The sequence below is a fragment of the Pyxicephalus adspersus genome, chromosome 4, assembly GCF_032062135.1.
Source record: "Pyxicephalus adspersus chromosome 4, UCB_Pads_2.0, whole genome shotgun sequence".
In the NCBI taxonomy this organism is placed as follows: Eukaryota; Metazoa; Chordata; class Amphibia; order Anura; family Pyxicephalidae; genus Pyxicephalus; species Pyxicephalus adspersus.
In genome coordinates this window covers 143,321,606-143,343,896 of record NC_092861.1, presented here as the reverse complement: position 1 = coordinate 143,343,896, position 22,291 = coordinate 143,321,606, and the positions used below count along the sequence as shown (strand labels likewise).

At 40.6% G+C, this 22,291-nt stretch overlaps 2 protein-coding genes across 5 annotated transcripts in view; one reads left to right on the top strand and one right to left on the bottom strand.

Annotated features, from left to right (window-relative positions):
* The window catches only part of USH2A (usherin), a 371,236-nt gene extending 358,391 nt beyond the window's left edge, over window positions 1-12,845 (top strand). For 2 of the 4 annotated variants that reach the window (XM_072409864.1, XM_072409867.1), the window contains 4 exons: window positions 5,181-5,422; window positions 6,380-6,469; window positions 11,617-11,829; window positions 12,577-12,845. In XM_072409864.1, the coding sequence (XP_072265965.1) occupies window positions 5,181-5,422; window positions 6,380-6,469; window positions 11,617-11,829; window positions 12,577-12,666 (635 nt within the window). In that variant the 3' untranslated portion in view covers window positions 12,667-12,845. Of the gene's footprint in view, window positions 1-5,180; window positions 5,423-6,379; window positions 6,470-9,441; window positions 10,453-11,616; window positions 11,830-12,576 lie in introns of those variants that run through there. The other 2 variants (XM_072409865.1, XM_072409866.1) reach the window with 2 other exon arrangements.
* A 277-nt stretch (window positions 12,846-13,122) lies between these two features.
* Window positions 13,123-22,291, bottom strand: part of KCTD3 (potassium channel tetramerization domain containing 3) — a 41,245-nt gene continuing 32,076 nt past the window's right edge. The window contains exons 15-18 of the mRNA XM_072409863.1: window positions 21,806-21,902; window positions 20,116-20,300; window positions 19,656-19,794; window positions 13,123-18,957 (exon numbers count right to left, since the gene is read on the bottom strand). Coding sequence (XP_072265964.1) covers window positions 18,405-18,957; window positions 19,656-19,794; window positions 20,116-20,300; window positions 21,806-21,902 — 974 coding nt within the window. The 3' untranslated portion in view covers window positions 13,123-18,404. The remainder of the gene's footprint in view (window positions 18,958-19,655; window positions 19,795-20,115; window positions 20,301-21,805; window positions 21,903-22,291) is intronic.

Below are 22,291 nucleotides of genomic sequence, written 5' to 3'. Positions count from 1 at the left end.
ATTAGCCAAAGTTGGGTTATTTCCACTTACTAGGCAGAAGGTGGCAGAGACAAAGGGAATATCTGGGTGCTAGTGCACTAGTTGGTAGCACTCCTGGCAAAAATGGATGTGACCAACAGAGGGCTCCTGTGCAAAACTGACTAGTGGGCCCCCCTTTCCCTGACACCCCACCATGGTGAGCAAAGCAAAAGCCAGGCCTCGGAGGAAGAAGTAGCCGGCACACGGATTTATTCTCCTGTAGAGGGGTTAAAGTGACCTGGGAAATAACATCAGGGTTATAGGTTTAGGTCATTTGTTAGGTTTAGGTGGTAAGGGTGGTTTAAGCCTTAAAGGTTTAGAGTTCAATGGTTGCAATGAGGGGTTGGTCTTTCATATATATTTGAGTACGGACCACGAAAGAATTCTTTGTAAAAAAAAAGTGGGCACTTGTATCCACTCCTGAAAGAGATGAGGGCATGGCACTCCCACCCATGCCCGCCCCACTACACCCCTGATTATTGCATCTTAAATGCACCTAAACCAGTTGGCTTTTGAGCTTTTCACTTGATCCTGCCAGTATGACACTGTACTAGGCTGACTTACCATACAGTATCTATAGAAGAGCAGGACTGTCACTTTAGAACAGCATCTATGTCAAGACTACCAACCACCCCCCTCCTCATATCTTTACCATAGACAGGTATTGAACGTAGGCTAATTTGACAGAAGCAATGTGTTGTCAGCTCATTACAGGAAGATATCAGCTCACTGGATTTTTGGCAGGATCACCAAGTATTGGTGTACAGACATGAACAAAGCTGTTTCTAACAGATCAATAGGAAGCCAATCACAATTAAGAATTACTTATACTTGAAATAAATAAGGGCAGCGTAGTCACAGAACACTTCTCTGCTGCAAGAACCCCCCTCACTATCACCATGACATATTTCCAAGCGTAGGGCACACGGTGGGAGAAGGTTGCCGTTTATCAGGCAGATATGAGGAGGGGTATAATGACCTATTAGTAACACGATATATGGAGATGCAAATGTGCAGCCAGCCATAACCATGGAAAATAAATATGTGCAGATTAATAACTAGCAAATAATAGGGCTGCGCTGTATATGGGAGACAGTCCAGGAGCCGCAATAATAGGGGGGTATTGGAGCGGAACTGTATAGAAGCTATTTATAAGAGAAAAGGCTCGGCGGGACAGGAAGCTGCTAAAACAAATTTTAATCTCATTGGTCTTGGCGGAGGAAAGGACAAAAGCTGGTGGATGGGTTTTAAAAAGAAACCAACTGCGAATGTTTAGTAAAATGTTCATTTTACTTCAATTTTAGGAAATAAAAAATAGACTTTTTTACATGGTTGCTAAATAATTCAAATTTCACTCAAATTTACCATATTTACTCAAATATAAACCATGGTTCTTACTTTTATTTGAAACAACAGGAAAACTGCATTAACTCCAGTATAAACTCCGGGCATAAAATGCAGCCATCACTGCTAATATTCAAAAAGGTAGATATTAGGAATGCCAATAAAATAATTGTAAATAAATACATCAATGGTGTGTTATTTTTAAAACCTCCATTTAAAAGCTTTAAAAAATTGAAATCACATGGGCTCAATCTCTTTTTACAAGTTAAGGTATTTTGTACTTGACAATAAACTTGTCAAGTGACTTTGGTTGTTTTTTAAATGATCTTTTGTGCATTATTGGTGACCACCAGCAGATGGTGCTGATTCCTCATGTAAAGTGTTATTAGTCAGTATTCTGACTGACAAGAGTTGGTTACATGCTTTGTATAAGGCCACAGCACCATCTAGTGGCCGGAGTATGAACCAAGATTCCTTTTCAACTTGTTTTTTCAGAATAAAAAAAAATGTGTTTATACTCAAGTATATATAGTATGTATATATAGTATATACATTCCAGGTGCATTAAAACAAAGAAGCCTATTATAAAGAGAACAGGCTGTTCAGCCAAAAAATGTCTGCCAGCACGCTACAGAATAGAACCCTTGCTTTCTGTAGGAATGCAATTGTTTAATTACAGAGGTTTGACACGCAACCACCTAAGTTGAAACTGGCCGCCCAGCACTGCTCACCTTCAGCCCTCTCTGCCTCCCTCCCCACTCCATACTGTTACACGGAGCCTTCTCATGCACTGAAAGACATCCCCAGCATCCCTATAGACGAACAGCAGGGAGGAGTAAGGCAGGGCTCCGTGATCGACTTGCGTTGCCTTTGCAATCAACCATTGGATTGCGAACGAGGTTTTGGGCACCCCTGCCCTACAGGTACACAGCTCTGACAAATGTCCTATCACCCTGGTGTGCTACAGGAGCAGGAAGTGTGTTGCTGGGGCCCCTGGACATTCACCAGCCCAAGGCTTCTGCCTAGGGCTGCCTTGTGGATGATCTGGCTTGGGTTCTTATTTACACCCCACTCTACTGTACTGAATTTGTACTGCACACTATGGGCCTGATTTATTAAAGCTCTTCAGGACTGGGGAGGATACACTTTCATCAGTAAATCTGGGTGATCCAGCAAACCAGGAATGGATCTGACCCAGGACTGAAAACATTTGCTAAAAAATAGCAAATGACTTTTAAGCAATCCATTCCAGGTTTTCTGGATCACCCAACTTCACTGATGAAAGTGTATCCTCTCCAGTCTTAGAAAGCTTTAATAAATCAAGCCCTATGCATATAAGGATTCCTATGGACTGAAGTTCAGGCAAAACTTGTTGATACTTTAATTCAAATGTGCTGATTTCAGTTTTTAACATCTGCACAGACCACATGACCTGAGCAGTGGCATTGATCATGTGACCGGGTATTGGCAACATTCCGATTTTGCAGCACAAAATTACCCTTTTCTTCTCCTGTGTTTCCCTATTTGTGCAGAATGAATTCTACAATTCCAGGGCTTTTTCATGCATTAGGGCTCATTCACACAAGTGGCATTGGGCTTAGTTGGGCAGTCCTGCCTAATGCCCAGTGCAGTCCTAGCGCAGGGAAGAAGTGCTTCAGTTCACATCAATGTTCTGTTTCTGTGTGCAAAAAATAGAATACGTTTCATTTGTACCCAGTGCAGGGTGTTCACATATGGCGTAATGTATCACAATGCACTGCACAGCATTGGATTAACTTTGGGAAAAGAATAAAAAATCATGGTGAACAATACAATGCAGTGCGGGTTACATCGCACACCAGCACATGTGTATTAGGAATGCAATCACACATGTACTGCAGTGTGAATTATTCTTTTAAACCATTTAAACAATTTCATAGTTACAGCTTTAAAACATTGAATATAGATTAATGGTACAATACAAAAATATATACAAATAAATTAATTACTTTTATTAGGTTATCACTTTAGTATATTATTACATTATACATTTTTATCTTGTTCTTCCTCTGCACCAAATTTCTGCTTTATTGTATTTGATTACACTTTATAGTACGGATGTATTAGAGGTGATCTTCTGTGCAGAATAAGTATAAAAGGAAATCAGAATAAATATCTTCAGTGGTTCTCGCTCCGTCTTTAACCTTTTCCATACTGCTGTAGTGACACCTATAGGTTTCTATGTTTCTGGCAGCCAAAGACTTTGGAACAAAGAAAATGTGATTACCTGTACAGAGACAAGGGAGAGTAATAGCTCAGAGTGTATTCTATGGGATATTTCTATTCCCTATGTAAAGGACACATACACAGAAATTGCACAGATTAACTTGAATCAAATTACCTTGCTGTGTGCCTTTACACAGCTGAATATGTACAGTATATTAATATTATAACACAGTATTTATATAGCTCTGACATTTTACGAATGGCTGGACAAAGTCCATAGTCATGTCACTTGCTGTCCCTCAAAGGAGCTCACAATCTAAAATCCCTACCATAGTTATATGTCATTACCACAACCTAAGGTCAATTTTGTTGAGAAAGTCTAATAACCTAACTGCATGTTTTTGAAATGTGGGGGGAAACCAGAGTACCCAGAGGAAACTCACACAAATACGGGGAGAACCTGCAAACTCCATGCAGATAGTGTCCTGGCCAAGATTCGAACCTGAGACCCAGGGCTGCAAAGGCCAGAGTTCTACCTCTGAGCCCAATATATTGTTCTCCAAAGCCGAGTCAAGTTCATACAATACATTTTATAGTAGGGATGAGCAGAACTGATAGTTTTCTCTTTGCTAAAAATCAGAACATTTTGCCATTTTATTATTATTATTGTAAAAAAACAGTATTTATATAGCGCCAACATATTACACAGTGCTGTAAATTAAATAGGGGTTGCAAATGACAGACAGATACAGGGGTCACAGGCAAAAGGACAGTCCTGGCAGCATAAACTTTTTTTTTTAAAAAGGGTAAAGCCCCTGCCCTTCTGTTTGATCGTTGTGGCTATAAGGGCGGAATGGGAGCACAGAGCCTCCAGGGATGCATTACGTGAAACCTCTCGCAAGATCGGGCACGCGTGGCTTTTTCTTCAATGGGAAATAAGGAAATGCCGATTTCACACATGTGCAGTGGGATCGGCACTCTTTTTTTTACCATCTACCGCAGGCTACATCACCCGATCTTTCCCCTGGGCAATGCAAGATCGGGTGATGTATGCAGAAGCCAAAGAAATGGCAAATAAGATGGCAGTGCCCGGTGCTTCCTCTGCTCTGGGAGGAAGGAGAATTCCAGGACGACTCCGAACCCAATCTAGGAAACCTCCAGAGGGATTGACGGATCTGCAAAGGTAAAGGTGAGTGAGTTTTTTTTTCGTTTATTTCCATTTTAAACAATGTATAATAAACAGTGCAAGCCATTAATGCTCCTAATGTACTTGTGAGAATAACAGATTCCCTTAGTCATATAGATCATACAAATGAAAAAAAGCTTATTAGTTAACCATACAAAATACTTATTTTGTCTGCTTCAATATTTGATTTGAAAACAGGACAATACCCCCGTAGGAGTTAAAGTGGAATGTACAATGCAGAGAGTTTGATCATTGAATGCTGCTTTTAATTAGCTGTTAGTTACCTCTGTAATTAGATAGGTACAGTGGACTTAATTAATTAGTGCCAGTTAATTAAAGTCAATGACAGTAAAGTCCACTGAGTAAATATATATTATTTAATGGGATAGTTATATGTTCCCGTCTCTACTTCTCTCTCTCTCTTTAGCCCCCGCGCACTCAATTCCCAGCACAAAGAATGGGACGGAGGTGAGAGGAAAGGCTGTCTACACCGAGCTGTGGTTTATAATTCTGATGGCCTTGCTGGGGTTATTGCTGTTGGCCATTTTTCTGTCCCTGGTGCTGCAGAAGAAGTTGACCAAACAGCCTTACCCAAGAGAGCGCCCTCCACTGGTTCCTCTCCAACAGAGGATGTCACCATCACACTACTCCGAAAATGAAACCTACAGGGTATGTATCCAAGATATTAATCCTAAAAATCTTATTGGTAGAAGGGGTGGAATGCCTTCATTTAGTGCAGCACTTAAAACCTGAATGGGCACTCAAACATCAAATAAGCTAAATACATTCCAGGTACAAAACAACAAAATTGGCCCGATTTATTAAAGGGACCAGAGTAGATAGACATTCATGGGAGAACTTGGGTGATCCAACAAACCTGGAATGGATTTCTTAAAAACCTGGATCACCCAGGTTCTCCCCTGATAGTTTATCTTCTCCAGTCTTGAGGAGCTTTAATAAGTCAGGCCCAATGTGTGCAATGTCTTGATGTTTGTTTTCTGTCTAAAGAAGCCAAAGCCGAAAGAGTCGAAAAGCTTATCTCCTGCCAGCAGCTGCAGAGTGGAATCCTTGCTCGTGGTGTGAAAGCAGTGGTCTGATTTCAGGGGCCCCTTACTGAATCCGATCTATAGCACTGCAATCACCAAAAATCATGTGCCCAGCTTATTGTAAACCTCTAGGTCTGATTTAGCAGGGGGGTGTCAGACCTCTGCAATGGGGTTGCCACTGCTTTAACACAGAGATCCTGGCATGGGGCAGGATTTTATACTCTGGCAGTGGCTGCTTTCAAAGGAAAATTAACAGTAAAACATTGTTCTTGGCATCTTAGAGGCGGGAAGCATTTAGGGTGCAGAATGTGCAAAATCTCTTCTACCCCAAAAATTGTTCTTTACATTTAGTTACAATTTAACAACTTGCCCCGAGCATCAGTTGGCTAAGTTCTATTTTGTTCATATTAGTATTTCTGCCTTTTAAACTATACATATCAGAAGAAAGGGATTGAATTCTTTATCTCAGGTGTATAAGATCTAAAGTTATGTTGGCTTAGAAGCCTTCACTCTTCTTTTCCTCACTGTTTATTCTTTGCTCTCTCGTTTCCTTCCTATGTTCTTCTCTGTCTCTGTCTAGAAACTATCTGATAGTCAGAAATCTTCTCTGCCTTCTTCGGGAAATAAGATCTCCAATCCAAATGGTTGTGCTGAAAGCATTCCAGAGCAGGTAAGACACAGCAGACCATCATATAAGGACTAGAGAGGATGGACCAACCTTGAGGATTACCTTGTGTTGGCACAGATACCATAATTATCATAAGGAACCAGGGTAAATCATATGACCCACAAAAGTCTTACCTTGGTACTCCACCACAAAAATATTTCTGCCATTAAAATTGATATAAAAGTGTTCCCAGATTTTCTATATCCTTTCTGGCATCCCATATATATACTTTCTATTTATATCCTTATTGACTTTCCATATAATTACATCTTTTCTAGTTTTTCATTCTATAATCCTGACCTCTGCCACTTAGAGCTGGAGGGTTCAGGAGCCAACCAGGCACCACTACCTTGCACAGAGCTGTCCATCCAACACTTCCTGAAAGCAGGGAGCTACAGTTAGGTCCATAAATATTTGGACAAAGACAACTTTTTTTCTAGTTTTGATTCTATACATTACCACAATTAATTTTAAATGAAACAACTTAGATGCCGTTGAACTGCAGACTTTCAGTTTTAACTCAGTGGGTTGAACAAAAAGATTGCATAAAAATATGAGTAACTAACACTTTGCTGGCTTTGACAGCTTGTAGTCGTAAACTCATGGACATCACCAGATGCTGGGTTTCCTCCTTGTAAATGCTCTTTCAGGACTTTACTGCAGCGGCTTTTAGTTGCTCTTTGTTTGTGGGCCTTTCTGTCCAAAGTTTAGTCTTCCATAGATGTCTCCTCCAGTAGCTAGTTTGCCATTTTCATGTGGGGTTGAACTGCAATGCTAAAGATCCCTTAGCATGTCAGTGTCAACCTACTGCACTTATGAGGCTGTAAATTCATCCAAGGTGGTATGAAGCTCCGTTTTCCCAAATACTTAGAGGTCAACCTATACAATTGTTGCATGGTTGGGTTGGTTTCTGGCCAAACAAGGGGTTGATTTCAAGGGCCTGATTTATTAAAGCTTTCCAAGACTGGAGAACATTGACTATCATAGGAAAACCTCAGTGATCTAACAAACTTGAAATGGAATTCTTCTAATCATTTGCTATTATTTGGTAAATGTTTTCATTACTGGACCAGATCCATTCTAGGTTTGTTGGATCATACATTTTATTCCATGATAGTGTATCTTCTTCAGTCTTGGAAAGCTTTAATAAATCAGGTCCAATGGTGACCCCGGACAGCTACTCCTTTGGTCAAATTTTGTCTTAAAAGTAAAATAAAGTAACTGTGCTGTATTTTGCAGTACATAGAGAACAGAATTAGATTCTTCCCACTCCAACAACAAAGACTTTGTTTTATTTACCAGAATATTTTAAGATCCTTCTGACAGTTGGTGACTTTGTTCTCTGTCTTTTCTACGAAGACGAGTTCTAAGGACTTGTTGCATCTGTCTGTCTCAATCTTTCTTCATTAATTTTGAGGATTCAGGATATAAGTAGCTGATCAGCTCTGTCACTTGAGACATGTCTCAGGAATAGGCACCAATCACAGGGCTCTTAGAATGTAATTCTGTATTTATCTGGAAGAAGCAGCAGATCTCAGACCTGTGGATGGTTCATCTCAGTAGAGAACAAAGACAATGTCTGCAGAATGCTCTGTGGTTATAAGAACCTTTTCTTTTTCTGTATATAAACTTTTTTCCAATCAACTTTTTATTCCTTATAGGTAGTGAGTCCTTTAAAGATTGTAGATGATCTGTTAAATCCCAGCTGGATTACCTTATCCCAGGTCACAGTTGTGTGGTTGTCTATGTTGGTTAATGGATGGCTGAGAAAGCCAGCTAAATATTATAAAGTAGGAAGAGTTATTGTATACTGGCATACCATTATTATTATTATTGTTATTATTATTATTATTATTATTAATATTAAGAAGAAACATAACTTATATAGCGCCAACATATTACGCAGTGCTGTACATTAAATAGGAGTTGAAAGACCAATACAAACAGTAACACATGATGAGAACATGACGCTGCCCAGAAGAGCTTACAATCTAAGAGGTTAAAGTATTTCACTATTTTTGTAAGGTACAACTTTGTATGCGTGGGGAGCCGGGTGACACTCAAAGGGGAAGAAGCTTCCCCTTTAGTGATGTCATGATGCCAGAATCGGCCCACCTAGATCTGCGATGGGAGTGTGGGCCGGTTGTATCCAGAGTCACAAGCCGCCCACTTCCCTGAGCCTGGTTTCCATACAGAGACATGGTCTGCGGCTCTGGCCGCTACTTCCTCCCAGCAGGGTCCTTCTCCTGACCCCCCTCGGGGGGTGCACGGGCCAGAGCTGCGGATCACCAAAATATTTTTCCGGACCACCAGTGGTCCGCAGCCCAGCGGTTTGCGACCGCTGCGTTCCATAGCCCTTTCTCTAAATTATTAAGATTGTAGAAGTGCTGAAGCCCATTTCGTGCCAGAATTTGACCCTGTTGAGAACATTTCATCTCAGTTCCTTGGAACAGATTCCAGACAATGATAATACCCTGAGATAAGTTCTAATAAATTTACATGTTATTAACAAATTATATAAGTATACAAATATACTTTGTTGCAGTTTGTATTCACTATAGAAAGGTTTTCCAATACTTCTGTTCCAATAAATGGGAACACGGTAAATGAAAATCTGACTTACATGCCTATACTTTATTGTCTAAAACTAGAAAAAAATGTAATCACTGTTGGGCTTCAATGCATGCAGAGATCATATACCATATCTTTATTATTATTAATAAAGTGTATTTAAATGGCACCAACATATTGCACAGTGCTGTACATTAGATAGGAGTTTCAAATAACAGACATATACAGACAGTGACACAGGAGGAGGAGAGGACCCTGCCCCAAAGAGCAGAATAGCCACTGTAACATGCCAGACATGCACTTAAATATGCTTTAGGTGCATCTGCATATTGATGAATCAATGCTACTATTCTTTAGATCAGGAAAAGTCAAACTAATGAATTTTCTTTTTTTTTTAAACTCAGAGTGATCTTGTGGCTGAATTGTCTGGTTCATCAAATCGGATTATGCTAAAAAGTTATATAATGCACCTAGAGGTATGCTTGGGTGTGCAGTGTTTTATTCTGTAATAGCCATCCTATACTGTGCATGACCTGTGTGATATCTGAAATGCAGATCTCTGTGGCATAGGCACACGTGTACTGATCGAAATCTTTAGGAAACCTTGTTGACAACTGCCTGGTTATAATGCTGATCTGATGGCTTTAGCAGTTTAATTATTTGTTATAAACACAGACAACTAAAACATCATAAGAGTCATGCACATGGCTGATACCAAGTGGTGTTGGCCCACAACTATGCAGGCGTCATTAAATAGAAGGTCAATCAGCCACATTTTGAGGAATCCCTGGGAATGGCTGCTTTAAGTATTGCTGAATTGTACAGACCTTACAGTTAAATACCACAAAGAGTTCCTCTGACCCCAACATCTGTCCAACAAGCTGGGAGCATTACTTATTCCAAGAGGCCCTTTTACATTTCTCTTTCCCTAAAAGATATTCCATTCCTTTTTATTATGTGGCTAGTTCTATCCATGCCCCATGTCTTAGCGTTTCCCTAAAATATAGAGCATGCTGCTTTTTTGTGCATTATGTTTGTATTTTGAAGTGTTCCACGCAGTTTGCATGAATTAAGCTTATCTGTGCCATAAGAAATCTCTTTCATTGCGAAAAAAAAGTCCAATACAAAGTCAATACAAAAGAAAATTGGTAATACTTGTCCCATTGCCTTGATTCTTCCTTGTAGCTTCATCTGCATATTTTATATTACTACTTTATCTTAGGGGTTGGTAAAGGAAACCACCATATGCAGAGGACCAGGTACCCAGACACCTAGAAATGTCACTGATATTATTATTATTAATATTAATAATAATAATCAAGATTTATATAGTGCCAACCCAGGAAGAAAGGACCCTGCCCCTAGGAGCTTGCAATCTAGGAGGTGGGGAAAGTATCACACAATAGGATGGGAGATATGTAAGGAAGGTGGGAAGTAGTGACAGTTTCAAAAGACAGAAGAAGATGGGTAGGCAAGTTTGAAAAATGGGTGTTGAGTGCTCTTTTAAGTGAGCAGAAAGTAGGAGCAAGCCGAATAGGATGAGGAAGACCATTCCAGAGAGTCGGGGCAGCTCTAGAAAAGTCTTGTAACTGTGCATGTGGAGAGGAAGTCATTAGTAGGTCATTGGAGGAGCAGAGAGAGCGGCTGGGGGAGTATTTTTCTATCAGGTCAGAAATGTAAGTGGGACAATAACTGTGTAGGGATTTGAAGGCAAAGCACAGGAGCTTGAATTTGATTTTAAAGTGAAATGGAAGCCAATGGAGAGAACTACAAAGAGATGCAGCGGAAGAGGAGCGGAGGGAAGGATGGATGAGTCTGGCTGCAGCATTCATAATAGATTGTAGAGGAGAGAGTCAGATTAGTGGAATACCAGAGAGGAGGAGGTTACAGTAGTCCAGACGGGAGATGATAAGACCGTGTACAAGGAGTTTGGTGGTCTCAGGGGACAGGTAGGGGCGGATTTTGGAGATGTTGCGTAGGTGAAAGTGACAGGACCTGGAAATGTTCTGAATATGGGGAGTAAATGAGAGGGTAGAATCAAAGGTGACGCCAAAACAACGGGCCTGAGGGGAGGGACGAATAACAGTGTTGGTAATAATTAGGAATATATCATTTGAGGGGGGATGATGATGAGTTCTGTTTTATCCAGGTTGAGTTTCAGGAATCGGTCAGACATCCATGATGAGGTGGCTGACAGGCAGCATTAGACCTTATCCCGGACTGAGGGAGACAAGTCAGGGGTGGACAGATAGATTTGAGTGTCTTCAGTATATAGAATATTTTCACAGATACAGATTATTTCCACAGCATTATTCTAATATGAGGGAAAATGCCAAAAAATTGAGGTTTTTTGGTAATTAGTTTTTTTGGTAATAGTCTTGACTCTGTTGCCAATAAACTATCTTATTTTTTTTCTAGAATTTTTTTCCTGTGTACACCTGGCATATGTAGGAGCTTCTCCCTTTCCTAATTTCTGTACAGAATAGGAGAATCTTCATTTCTTTTTATGACAACATGGCTACTACACCAACAACCCAAAGTGTATTCTTCCAAATGTGTGATCATAATTTAATTTTCAGGGAATATCCGACATAAAGATCTCTGGAGTGGAGGCTCACACAAGCCATAACAATATGGTGGTCAGGAAGACAAGCCAAGGTCAGGTCAGCCACAGCTTCTCCCAGAATTCTCTGTATCGCAGTGCCAGCCAGCTCATCTCTTCCCATGATAAGAAGTCCATACTGGAAGGCTCCATATGGGATAGTGTCATTCAAGGCCATGATAGTGGAATGGTGAGTATATTGTAGATATTTTATATCAGAGTGGTAAACCAGGTATTTTAAACAATTTTTCAAAGGATTGGAAATGATGCCTTGGTTTATTGTCTATCTTGGCTTAAAGTGTGAATGGTCTCCTTGGACTGCCCTTAGGAAAAGACAACTAAGAGGTGATATGACCACCTTGCAGAAACAGTTTATATAGTAAACTTGATGGAACGTTGTTCATTGCAAAAGATACTTGGGCACTCGCTCTAAAAATTATGATACATAATTGATTCAGGAAATATCTTTTTGTCTTTGGGGATCAGGAATGAATTTTGGACCTCGAAGCAGCATATCGGACCATTCTTTATAATGATTTTTTGCCATCTTCTTAAGCAGCTGTAGGAAGGGTTCAGAGGGATGCAAGGTGTTTTTTTCTGCAGTTTGATGATGTGCAATGGGAAAGGATGAATGGAGCCAAGTCACTAACCTGGCACTATTAAGAAATAACAAAAAAAGCCACAAATGAAAGTATTTCTGCCTGATGTCACATAGCACAGAGAGAACTTCAGGCCTATAATGCTAACAACCCTGGTGCTGGTGGCAGCTTTGTAATGAAATGTAAAAAGTTCTGCATTGGTAAATGTTTCTTTCTATGTGGACACTATGTTGATGGTTATTCCATAAAAGAAAAGTTTTTGTAGAGTTGAACATGAGCACACAAACTCTTACATACATATCATTGCAAATCTAATTATTTTGTATTTTTCTATTTAGTATGTAGATGATGAAGATCTAATCAGTACCATAAAAAGCTTCAGTACAATAACCAAGCAACACACAGCCTTCACCGATACGCCTCTGTGACACGGAGACAACCAATTGGCCGGCTGTATGAAGATGCCCCTATGGTTATACCACTGTAACACGGAGGCAAACAAGGACCAGGCCCTGAAACCTGTCAGTGGTAAGGCGAGGCCGAGGTGTGCTGGGGATGTCAAATCATCTCAACTATAGACTGCACGCTCATCATGCTCCATGTTGCTGACCATTTTCTATCTGGCATTTGGAATGAGATCGGCACTCTTTTTTTTCCCCATTTAGAAGAGCCTACCTCACCGATCTCACGCCTATGAAGTGTAAGATTGGGTGAGGTAGCAAGCATAGGAAAGAAGACCGATGAAGCTGGTGGTGTCGGGACGAAGGCGGATTCCAGGACGTCACAGGACCCAGATAAGGACAGCGCTGGAGAAATCGGGGGCTCTACCGAAGTAAAGGTGAGCGTGATTTTTACAATTTTTAGGAACATCACACAAGAGCAGGTATGTTAAACTGAAGCTTTTATTATCTCCTTATTGGATAATGTAAACTGAGTTACAGAGTGAGCACAAACACATCACACATTGTAAAATCAGCTCATCTTATATCATTTATATATATATATTTTGTTACATAGTGCTTTTATAAAATTGTTTACATTGGTCTGTTTTTTTTATTTTCCAGCTCAGTTAATGTTACAAGATTTTCTGGAACGTTAAATACTGACAAAATAAACCTAAAACAAGAGTTAGACAAATGGTGCATTCAAGAGGTTGGTGCGTGTAGACACCGAAGTGCAATATTGCTGTATATAAGCCACGCTTCGCAAACGCCGCTGAAATAGAAAAAGGACTATTGCATTTCGTGCAAATTATGCTAGATTTCTTCCTAAAAAAAATACATAAATTAAATAGTTTGGATACAAGTTTATGTACTGTGTCAGTGTTTTTAGAGATTAGGATAAATAACATTGTGTCGTTCAATAAATTATATGTGTACATTGTGGATTTGTACAGAAAGGTGTACAGTGCAGTGCCCTTGCCAAGTCAAGATCAGTCTTAAGGAATGGTGAACCATGCCAAGTCACTGATGATCGGATCCTTCAGAATACAGGCAGATGGTTGGAAATACGATATAAAATTATATTGTACTATACCGCATATTTCCAAAAACATTGGGACAGTTTTATTGGCTCCCCAAGATTGGGTAAGGTAGACTTATCATGGAGGAACATAGGTAATCCAGCAAACCTAGAATGGATTGCATAAATATAGTTTATTAGTTGGCAAATGTTTCCAGTCCTGCACCAGATCCATTCCAGCTTTGCTGGGTCACCAAAGTTCTCCCATGATAGTCTTTCATTTCCATTTCCGATGGTCCCATCTGGAGCTTTAATGGATTCGGCCCAATATGTCTATGCAATAGGGTCCAGTGCAGTTATTTTAGGACCACATAGCTGCTGTGTGCTCTTTAAGCCACCAGATGTCTGTTCAGAGCACCCAGCTCCACAGACTGCCTTGGACGAAAAGTCTATCTCCATATGGAAAGCCTATCTCTCCCATAAGATTTCTCCATTTACTGCACATCAAAGAGAATGCAGAAGGAGAAGCAGGATCTTTTCTGTTTTTGGCTTATAAATACCCGAGTGACAGAGGAAATAAACTAGGTCAGCGGTGTCCACTAAAACATTGTGAATTGGACATTTTAACAAAGGAATATTGAACTTACATATAGTAAATGGTTAGAAAGAGTTTGCATTGTAGGACGCCATGCCTTGGACTGCATTTAAACAAAGAATGATGATCACATGGTAAAAAATAAAGTAACTGGTAAGAGAAGATGAAGTAGTAGTCCCCAAGAAAGTGTCCCTTACATGAGAGGCAAATATCATTTTCCAGAGGTCTTAGGCTGGGTACACATGTGAAACAAATGTCATTGGATCTTTCCAAGGACAAAAGACTGCACGAAGCCTGAACAAGCGCTGTACATACAGCACCGTCGTGCCTTATGAAGAGAGAACGACGGAGGGGCACCCCGCTGTTTTATTTTCTGGTGTTAAAGCACATTGGGGTATTCCATAGTGTAACCAGTAAAAGTGTGCAGCAGACACATGTGTAGTCTACTGAACCGTGGGTGGTGGTTTTGGATGGCAGTAGAAGGCATAAACAAGGGTTTTACTAAGGCTGCAAGCATTATCACCAGGGCTGGCTGGGATGGCATTGTGGTCTAAAAGATAAACTGCACTTACTATGGGAGCATGTACACATCACCTAATTATTTAAAGTGGCATCAGCTTTGATTGCCAGGGAAAGCCTGCAATCCTGGCTTCCCTTGCAAGACATTGGCTTGGATAAATGAACGTCATCCCAGCGCAGACAATCAAGATGGTTGAGGATGGTTTCCGGGAGGAAGAGAAAAATAGAAGGAAGATAGTGGGGACCTCGGGGATAGGTGAATTGCGTGGGTTTAGTTACGCTTTAAACTGGAGAACCTATAAGTAAAATGCATCTACTGTCACAGTTCAAATGAAGTTTTAGGGTCCTCACACTGCACAAATCTCTGCACAAACCCTTAGCGTCATCTTAGAAATAGGATATATAGGTGTGCTAGTAGCCAAAAATGTGAAAATATTTTTACAAGTCTATTTTACAATAACAGAACAGTGTGAAACGAAAAAATATATTTATAAGAAAAAAAAAAAACGAATAAATAGAGATGACCCTTAACGTGTTACCACCAAAATAAAAGAAAATTAAATACTATTGGCCTTATTACTGTAGTATAAGATGTTTCAGTCTGTTACCCATAGCAAGTTGTTGATTTCAGTGCCCCCATTAAGGTTTGGGAGATGAGATAGAAGGCTGTGACCGATCTTCCCTCAGACACAGATAATTAAGGGCCACTGAGAACATAATATAAAGGCCGATTAAAAAAAAAAAAAAAAAGATGAAAGAACAAAGAAAAGTATGGATTCTGGCCAGAGTAACCAATCAAGCTGGAATTCCAGTCCATGAGTCCCACTGCCAGTTAGTTGGGTGGACACTCTCTTGCAGAGCCACGACCTCTAGCAAAATCTACATAAAACATCTCAGTCCCCCTTGGCAGTGGTTTTATCCGTCGGCAGATAGAAATAGGGATCCGTCTGCAGAGGGAAACCCAGGCATTCAACATTTTTGGAAAAGTCAGATTCCATTGAAGGCTGTCGCCCTGCCGAAGCTCTTAAGAACAGACTGCAAGATAGAAAAGTATGAATAGTCATGTTTCTAAGTCACAGCTTAGAAAAAAAAACATTATTTTAGACAGTACACGCAAAAGTTTTTGTCTTGGGACTCCCTTCACAGACTAAGATGGAATTTAATGGTGGAATTGCCATGCTTAACCCTATTCTTGGGTGAATGTGAAGAGCAGGAAGGCCCAAGATGAGACTTCTGATTATGTACGGACATGAAAACAAATGTTTTTTTCAAGCCCAGATCAAAAGTGTGCATCTGGGGCAGCATGGTGGTTCAGTGGTTAGCCCTCTGGCCTATGCAGCTCTAGGTCCAAGGTTTGACTCTCGTCCAGGACACTATCTGCATGGAGTTTGCAGGTTCTCCCAGTGTTTGTGTGGGTTTCCTCTGGGTACTCCGGCTTCCTCCCACATTCCAAAAACATGCAGTTAGGTTCATTGGCTCCCCCCCTAAATGGACCTTAGACTGTAATAAATACATATGACTATGGTAAGGACATTGGATTGTTAGTCCCTTTGAGGGACAGCTAAAGACAAGACTATGGACTTAGCACAGCGCTGCGTAATATGTTGGCGCTATATAAATACTGTGTAATAATAATATTTTGCAGACAAACTGAACGGGCTCTATGGATGTACCTTTTGGAAAATTGGAAAATTCCAGCCAGAATCTGATTGGTTGCAATGGCCAATACTTCCACCTTTTACTCTTATGCAGTGTTTCCCAAACTAGGGCCAGTTGCATCTCAACATCACAACTTAGTCATTCTTAGCAGCTTGTGGAAATTATTATTTCTAAAGTCTGAATATTCCCTATGAACAGCAAAGGATATAAAAATTAAGGAATTCCACGAGAATAGGAAATGATGGTGGACCGTGTCCCCTGCACCCCTGTAGTCATGCTTTCTCCTTGCAAATTACTAGAAGTGATGGCTGTGACAAGGTACATGGATGCCTTTTCTAGTATAGTCACTCCTGTAAATCAGACAAACCATATAACTGGTAGGCATGAAACCTTACACAAAAGTGGTGACATCTAAAGAACCTGCAGAATTCTCCTACAGTATCCTTGATGTCCTGGCAGACAATAAATCCATGCTGGTATAAAAGGCTTTCAGAGCTCTAGCACCCCGAGCACCCCCGAAACCCGAATACCTCTCAAATGGTTATTGAGGTTTGCACTTCCTAACAGATGAACACTTTCTTCTCAAGGCCACCTAAAAATTCACCATGTAAATTCACCCACCTATACTATTTCAATACCGGTCATCAGTGATGTATCTATTACACATTATCTTTAATGCCAACCTAAGCTTTGCCTAATTTCCTTCTCAGCCCTTTTGAAATAGTTATAGGTAGATCTAGAATTGAAGCATTACACCATAATATTAACCACGTCATCGCTTGTACCTGTATACAATTTATTGACCAAAGTGATTTTTAGAATGGTGATCTACATGAATGAATGAAGCAGGCTATTCATTGTACTATCTAAATGACACTCAAGGTGCCAATTTCTGCCCTGATTGACTTTTGCAAGTACATGCTCACATTCACCAATCAGTGGTGCTGGAAGGGTTCTGTTGATCTAGTCCAATGAACCCAATAACGTTGATGAGGCTTAAAAATAATGTCAGGCAAGGTAAATATAATGTAGTTGATACAGCAAGTGGTTACCGTACGGAAAAAGGTTTACCACAATGTCAACAATCCAAGAGTTTGGGGCTACACCTTGCCGCCTTCATCATTACTGGTGGAGAACATTGTATGCGGTCTACTTTGTTGGAGAACTTCAAATTGTCATCGAAGCAGCCTGGTGGCAAGCTTAGTGCCAATCGCAACACTAATACAATACAAAAAAATACTAATACTAATACTAATACAAAAAAAATATCAAGTTCTCTTTTTTTGCCTAGCCCTGGTGAAGTGGGTGAGGTTTAGCCCCTGAAACACATTGGATAATTAAAGCTGTATTAAACTTGTATTTAGGCTTTAATATCATGGTGTGGCGCTTCAATTATTAACCTATCTATTCCTGTCACAGCCCAACCAAATGATCGTGGAATCCTTCTGGTGTTCTGAAGTTGCCAGCTCATTGTCCAGACATCATACACATATCATCTTCACACTATTGGGTGGTATTAAGCAGAGCTGTAGAGTTGGGAGTCATAGTCTGCAGGCTCTGGCACCAAATCAACAACCCCAGTAATAAGGATTTTCTCAAGGATCCAGAACGTAACCATTATTCTTCTAAACCTCTGGAAGACTTAGGTTCTACATGTACAATGCCTTTGGAGCCCTTATAAGTGGAATCTTCAAAAACTCTGCATCCATGAACATTCTCTTTGTTCTGCCTGCCACTGATAGGTGACATGACAGTGAGTCTACCTTCCCACATTGCCATCATGTACATAAACTTTGCCATGTACCCAAGATGTAGTAAAGGTGATTACTACTACTGATACAAATCTCACACTTTGGGAAACACTGCTGTAGTGTTCACAAGTAAGTCCCATGGAGAATAATTTTTGCAGGCATGCTAGGACAGCTCTTGATTTCACAACGCATAGTCCTGGCAGGAGGAATCACTTTTCTTGCGCCGCGGTGAAGTTGTGGACTTTGTAGGCGAAGGTGACGCTGTACCGGAAGATTCACTTCCGCCATCCCCAGGTGAGGAGCTTAAATGAGGTACTTGGGATACTTTACGTCTACCAAGAAATGCTCCCTCAAACCCGCTTCTTCGCTTCATCTCAGGTTTGGGTTCATGTTCCTCCTCTACAATTCTCTTCCGGACATCAGCATTATCTGGGAGACGACAGGAGTCAGCAACGGCCTCAGCACACTTGCTTCCTTTTGGGGCAATTGCAGGTTTTTTGTCGGAGGAGCAGCTCTCTTGGTCATTTGGTTTTGGGTCAGTCTTTGGCATCAAACTGCCATTTTCCAGGTTAACTTTTTCAGTGTTGTTTTTGTTGAAGCTGAAGGATTGGAAATCTCGGTAACTGTGGAAGCTTTCTGTGCGCCTGGCTCGTGCTAAAAGGGGACTCTCACGGTAAGGCCTCACCGAGCCATACGTGGCAGCTTCGTGTATTGTCTCGTGGTGGAGTTGTAAACTGCAAAGGATGACAAATGAATAAAAAAGGGATATGACAGCTGAACAACTAAATATACAGAAATGTTGAATTGCCAAAAGTATTCCCCAATTACACAGGCGATTAACACCAATTTCAAACGCCTGCACCAAAGTTACACCTCCTGCCTGCTTGTTGATCTACTAGTGAAATCTCTTGTAGTCTTTACTCTTCTCAGTTACACCCCTTCATTTGCACAGCAACCACTCCCCACCACAATTGGTTTTAATATTGGATTCATCCTAAACTGGCATGTTATAGGTGAAGTAAATAATAGTGAAAAGTGAAGTGAAAAGCCAAGTGGAGGTGATGTGTTGTAAGAAACGATGGGCAAGCATAATGATCTGAGCAGCTTCGACAAGGGCCAAATTGTGATAATTAGAAGACTGGGTCAGAGTATCTGCAAAATGCCAGGTTTTGTGAGGTGGTCCTGTTATTTAGTGGTTATTATTCACCAGAAAGAAAGCCAAACAGTGAAATGGTGAAACTGATTAAATGGGGATGGGGAAGGTGTGGGTAGTCTGATCCAATACCACAGAAGAGTAACTGTATCACACATGGTAAAAAAACAAAATGCTAGCCAATTAGATTTACCCATGCTGATCTGTCCGCTACTTAAAGTGCATGTACGTGCAGATATAAATGAGCCGTGATACGGTGATGTGGGTGGTCTAGTTTACCTGGAACTGGAATCCCGAAGGCGACTTTGGTGAACCACAGAAGTGGCTGGGCTGATGTTTGGTGTAGCACATCGTGATGCACTAAGGTCACACTGATCTAGTAACTTCAACAGCTCTTCTTCTGTTGGACCACCAACATCTAGAAAAACCAAAGAAGATAATCAAATCAATTTTTTCAAGTGAACTAACCTTCTTTAATGCTTCACATTCATATAGCAGTTTCCTTCTGATGAGTAGACAGCATAGAAAAACACTAGATTTCCACCTGCACATACGAGAGTGCAAAAAAGGGCTTCTGTAATGTTCTCAGCATACACCAGTAACAGGATATGGAAACAGGTAACACAAGTTTTTAGAGCCGCCATGCTGCCCCTCCAACAGACTTACAGCAGAAACAAAATCCTAATAAAATTGAAAATACTACAGCTGCGCGCCACACAGCACACTGACACTGGCTCACCTTTGTCCTCTATCTTTAAAACCATATCCATAGCAGTGGTCAGGTCCCACATTTGAATGCTGCCATTGGAATGTCCGGTAAAGAGGTAGCGCCTAGGCCTGGAGCCCATACGACTAGATCCTTCACATTCCCGTACAGTAAAGCATGTGATGGTAGTGCAATCTACGGCCTGGATTTCACAGATTCTGAACATTAAAAAAAAAAAACAATGGTCAGTATTGGCATTAATTAGATTTACGAAAGCGTTTACTGCTGTCCCTATCAGGATGATTGTTGCTCATTCACGAGACCTTTAAACTGTTGACAGGTGAAGTAAATACCATAAATACCATTGATTACAATGGCACCTGAAAAGGGGTGAGATATAATAGGTAGAAAGATAAAGTCAGTTCCTAAAGGTGGTGGGTTGGAAGGATAATGGGCAACGGTTATTTGAGGTCAGGCGTACTGAAGTGCCAAGATAACAGGTATGATTTCAGTTTTTATTTTTTAACATCTATTACCAATATAGCTATTTAAAAGAAGTGGCATTCCTGTTGGCAGAGCCTAGGGAAAACATGTTTTAATTTAGACCATCGTTTTACATAGCTCAGTTCCACATTATTTCCTCTTACCACCCTCATCCTTCTTAGTTTTTATTCTTTCAGTCCTGGCTAAATGCTGAATCAGGTTTGCTGCTATTAGAACATCTGTTTGCTATGCAAAAAAATCTTTACAATCTGTATGCCAATGTTTTTTGGATTTACCAACAACTTCTTATAATGTGAGGTCCTCCCTAAATATGTTGTTTAGGTAGGTCCTTGTACAAAACATAGCTAAGCAGAATGACCAATCAGAATCATATGAGGTTTTTTCCCCATCAAAGTTCACAAGTGCGATATCATGCCTGTTCTTGGGTGACTGACAGCCTGGCAGCTGCCACCATAACATGCCCAAATGAGCAATCAGAGGCAGATTTGGTGGGAAATTAGCAAGCATCCCAAGCTTCCCTTTGGATCCTCCATACCTCAGACACTGCTTGCAGCATCTAGCAGAAGGTCAGAGTTACTCAGTTGTGTGTATGCCCCTCTCTAAAGGACATTTTCACTTTGACTAGCAAACTGAACATATGCATGCTAATAGCCTAATCCCCCCCCATTACACAGCAAGGTATGTGTACCAATTTACACTTCTCCTGAAAGTAAAAAAAAAAAACATGTTTTTTCAGTATGGGGAAATTTATTTTATCGCGTTTGACAGTGCCCATGTTTCAGTGGCTACTAGGCAGGCCTAAACAATGTCATTATCCAACCAGATCAGTGTTGACACTGGAGCTTGCCCAGGACTCTGCAAAAGGAAGATGGCGATGGCACAAAGAATATAGGGTAACTTCCTGGAGGGAAGGCTATCAAAACACAATTTCAGTTCAATGTGAAAGGGCCAGTGCAGTGTCTCCAAGACCCATAATCACACCTATTATATGCAGACCCTCTGAAATTTTAGTACAAGCCTATTCAGATCTAGGTTTGGAGTCTAACACTAGTTCTCCAGAGCCACACAAAAGCCATTTTTTTTATTATTACTGCTATGTTTAAGAAAAACACAAAAAATGTGTGTTGATTCTGGTCCTTGAGGACTGGAATTGGACAGCCTGGACCTAAATAATCAAGGTTTAGTAAATATTAAAATGTTGACATGATTACACAATTACCTCTTTCCAGTTGAAGAAAGCCTTACAAATAGCTTGTTCGTGATAGGAACCACCTTCTGGATAAACACCTGCTGATCATCTCTTTCTCCAAAAGGTCCTTTAAAACATCAACCAACATAACACTTGCATTAAAAATCATTTTTAGCTGTGCCCTGTGACAGTTAAAGTGATTTAGGGTAGCAGTCGCCAACCGGTGGTGCACGAGAAAATTTTGGTGGTCTGCAGCTCTGGCCGGTGCACCCCCGAGTGGGGTCAGAGCCAGGAATTTTAGTGGTTTGTGGGTCCGAAAATGTTGGCGACCACTGATCTAGGGCACAATAACTAAGCCCTTCCCGTGCCTTCCACTCTTTTCCTGTCTAGGCATACATTTATGAAAATGGGGTAGCTATTAGGTTAAAAAAATAATATCACCTTAGAAGGTCTTTAATGTAGTCACCAATGCATTCCCCTGCAATACAATCAACACAATAGCATCACAAAATGTAC